Source organism: Physella acuta, unplaced genomic scaffold, assembly GCF_028476545.2.
Source record: "Physella acuta isolate Inbredline_101_S28 unplaced genomic scaffold, ASM2847654v3 ptg001528l, whole genome shotgun sequence".
Classification (NCBI taxonomy): Eukaryota; Metazoa; Mollusca; class Gastropoda; family Physidae; genus Physella; species Physella acuta.
The window spans coordinates 220687-223463 of record NW_026733043.1 but is presented as its reverse complement, the minus strand read 5'-3'; the positions used below and the strand labels follow the sequence as shown (position 1 = coordinate 223463).

The 2777-nt window shown below is 35.0% G+C and overlaps 1 protein-coding gene across 1 annotated transcript; it reads right to left on the bottom strand.

Moving 5' to 3' along the window:
• Positions 1-1370: 1370 nt before the first annotated feature.
• Positions 1371-2387, bottom strand: LOC131928643 (putative G-protein coupled receptor 139). Its single transcript, XM_059284718.1, has one exon. The coding sequence runs from the start codon at positions 2385-2387 to the stop codon at positions 1371-1373; it is 1017 nt and encodes a 338-aa protein (XP_059140701.1).
• Positions 2388-2777: the final 390 nt, after the last annotated feature.

Here is a 2777-nt window from a genome sequence, read left to right as displayed (position 1 = left end):
TTTATTTCTTTTGTTTCCCGGACGTATGAACTGCGTTAAGATAGGATTTTTTTATTTAACATTGGACAAAAATTAACAAACCTAACAACGTTAAATTTTCAAATAAGTTTTAAAATAAGTGAAAAAACACGTAAAATAGCCAGATATTTATAAAACAATATGGACTTAATTAATACAGTAAAAATTAAAAACGTAAAATAGCCAGATATTTATTAAACAAGATGGACTTAATGTAGTAAAAAAATGTAATCTAAAAACTTTAATATTTCCTTGACCTTCACGAGCTTTCATTTATTTTTTACTCTCTGCATATCTCGTCCTATAGCCAAACTCCTGTAGCCCAGTCAGCTAACTTTTACATGTCTCTAGTTTGATAAACATACACAGTTTACTCCCTTTGTCTTGTATAATTGTGTTACATTTGGTAAACATACACATACACATTTTACTTCCTTTAACGTCTATTGTATAGTTCAATGCTGAACCGAATAGTTTTGAAACGTTAATACTACATTATCAATGACAAATATAAAATTTAAAAATTCGTCCGTTACAAAACAAATAGCTAACTTTTAAATGAATTACACATTAAAACCTTGTTTATAAGCTGTACCATATAGGGACTTATAAACTATTTGGCCTAAAACTGAAATTATTCTAAATAATTTCATTTTAAATATTATATAGATATTGGTTTTAAATGTATAAATATGTTTATATTATATTATATGAAATATAAGGTTTTGTGTTGCTTATAATTTTTCGAAAATACTTACCATTAAAAAATCAATACACAATGGTTCTTAATTCAAAATAAAGTATCAGCCTAATGCAGTTTGAACGTGTGTTTTGTTATATGACCCAGCATGTGCAATGTGGTGTTTAAACACTAGTAATTGATTGACTAATTGATACTAATAAAACTATTTTATTTACAATTTATTGACATTTCTTTAAAATGAATTTTAACAAATAGCAGCAAAAATATATTTTTTCGGTCTTGTGAGTCGGTCAATGGTTTTATAATTTAAAATAAACTACGTGATAAAGATTTCATTTATTCAATTCACACTAGTGTACACTTTGTTTTAGTAAATCTAATGAAGCTACACAGCCAAGAATTATTTTTATATTTATTATTTCTCAATCATGACTTAAAAATTGACCTTTTAGCATAATTACAATAAATTTGTAAAAATATTTCAATTTAAATAATGATTGAAAAATAGAAAATATCCTATTTAAATTCAGTAATTTTATGAATTTGAAACACAACAATTTTTTAAGGTCTATAATTTATATTTTTTGCTACTTAATATAATTTAAATTTTTTGCTAACAAAATATGTTTATATAGCTATCAAAATAGAATTACCTTCGACATTTAAAAAGGCTTTTGAAAGCTGCAGCAAATTTAGAGCTCGTCTTGACCAGGATGATGAAGTTGACGCCGGCCCCGAACTGGTACAGCACGTGCTTGATGCTGGTCATCAGAGCACTCACCCTGGGTGGGGCGGCGCCGTAGAAGCTGTACATGTCCAGGACAGCTGTTGGCACCCACACGACAGCGGTCACCACGCAGACGGTCAGCAGCATCTTAAAGACCCGGAGTTCCTGCTCGCTGGACTTTGTGGTCTTGACGAACCTGCTCCGTAGCTTGACCACGATGAGGAGCGAGCTGAAACTGATGACGATAAGGGTGACGATGGACATGAGCGTGTTGAGGTACCCCCAGCCGTAGGTGCTGATGATGAAGTAGTTGTCGCGGTAAAATTGGGTGTACGTTTCCATGGCAACCGTCGCGTTGTAAGCGACGTCGAAAGCCCAGATGAAAGTCGTACGGTAAAACCACGGGGTCATCTGTGCGAAACTCAGGACGTAGATCCCGATGAGAATCTTTCGGGTAGATTTCGGTGAGAATATCTGTGAGACGTGAAGTGGGGAACTGACGGCGACCAACCTTTCGATGGAAACCACCGTCACCGTTAGGATACTCACGCCGAGCAGCGTGCTCGCTAGTGAGGACAGGAACACGCTGGTCATAGCCTGAAACGTTTTGGACAACGGGACGTCGAATTTAGCGAGCACGCACTTGAGCCTGGTCAGGAACATCAGCAGCGAATAACCCAAGTCGCTGAAAGACAACGACAGCAGCATGATGTTGGTGGTATTGTGGGACCCGCTGGACCGCAGCACCACTAAACTGATGATGTTCCCCACCACCCCGAGCAGAGAGAGACAGTATGAGAACACGCAGTTGCAGAGTAGGTCTAGGATGTAAAACTGGTCGGCTGTCAGATCGTAGGTTATTGCTATAGCTGCAGCCATTTCTGTTGAAACTCTTTGGTCAGTGAAGTTTATGGAGTACATCACTGTGACGTAAGCCATAAGTAATCTGGCAAGATTAAGACTTCATGTAACTAGTGAGAAAGACTTATTCTTCACAGATAAAGCATTTCATAATTTACGATACTTCAAACACAACTCTATTTTATCACTTTTATTTATCGATGGACGTTTTATTCACTGGTGTGACGACAGTTGTCTCCGTATTGCTGGTAAAGTCTTCTGCTTTCAAATATATTAAATGGGTAGCTTATACCGCAGTTAAAATAATTTTAAATTTAAATGTTTTCTATAATACATAAATATAAAGATGTCTTCGATCTCGTATTTCTAGTTATTAAACATCAATTTGTTGAATATTTGAATATGAATGTTTCACTTTTATTTATTTATTCTAGAGTGACTGTCGTGATTACATTTAAATATAATTTG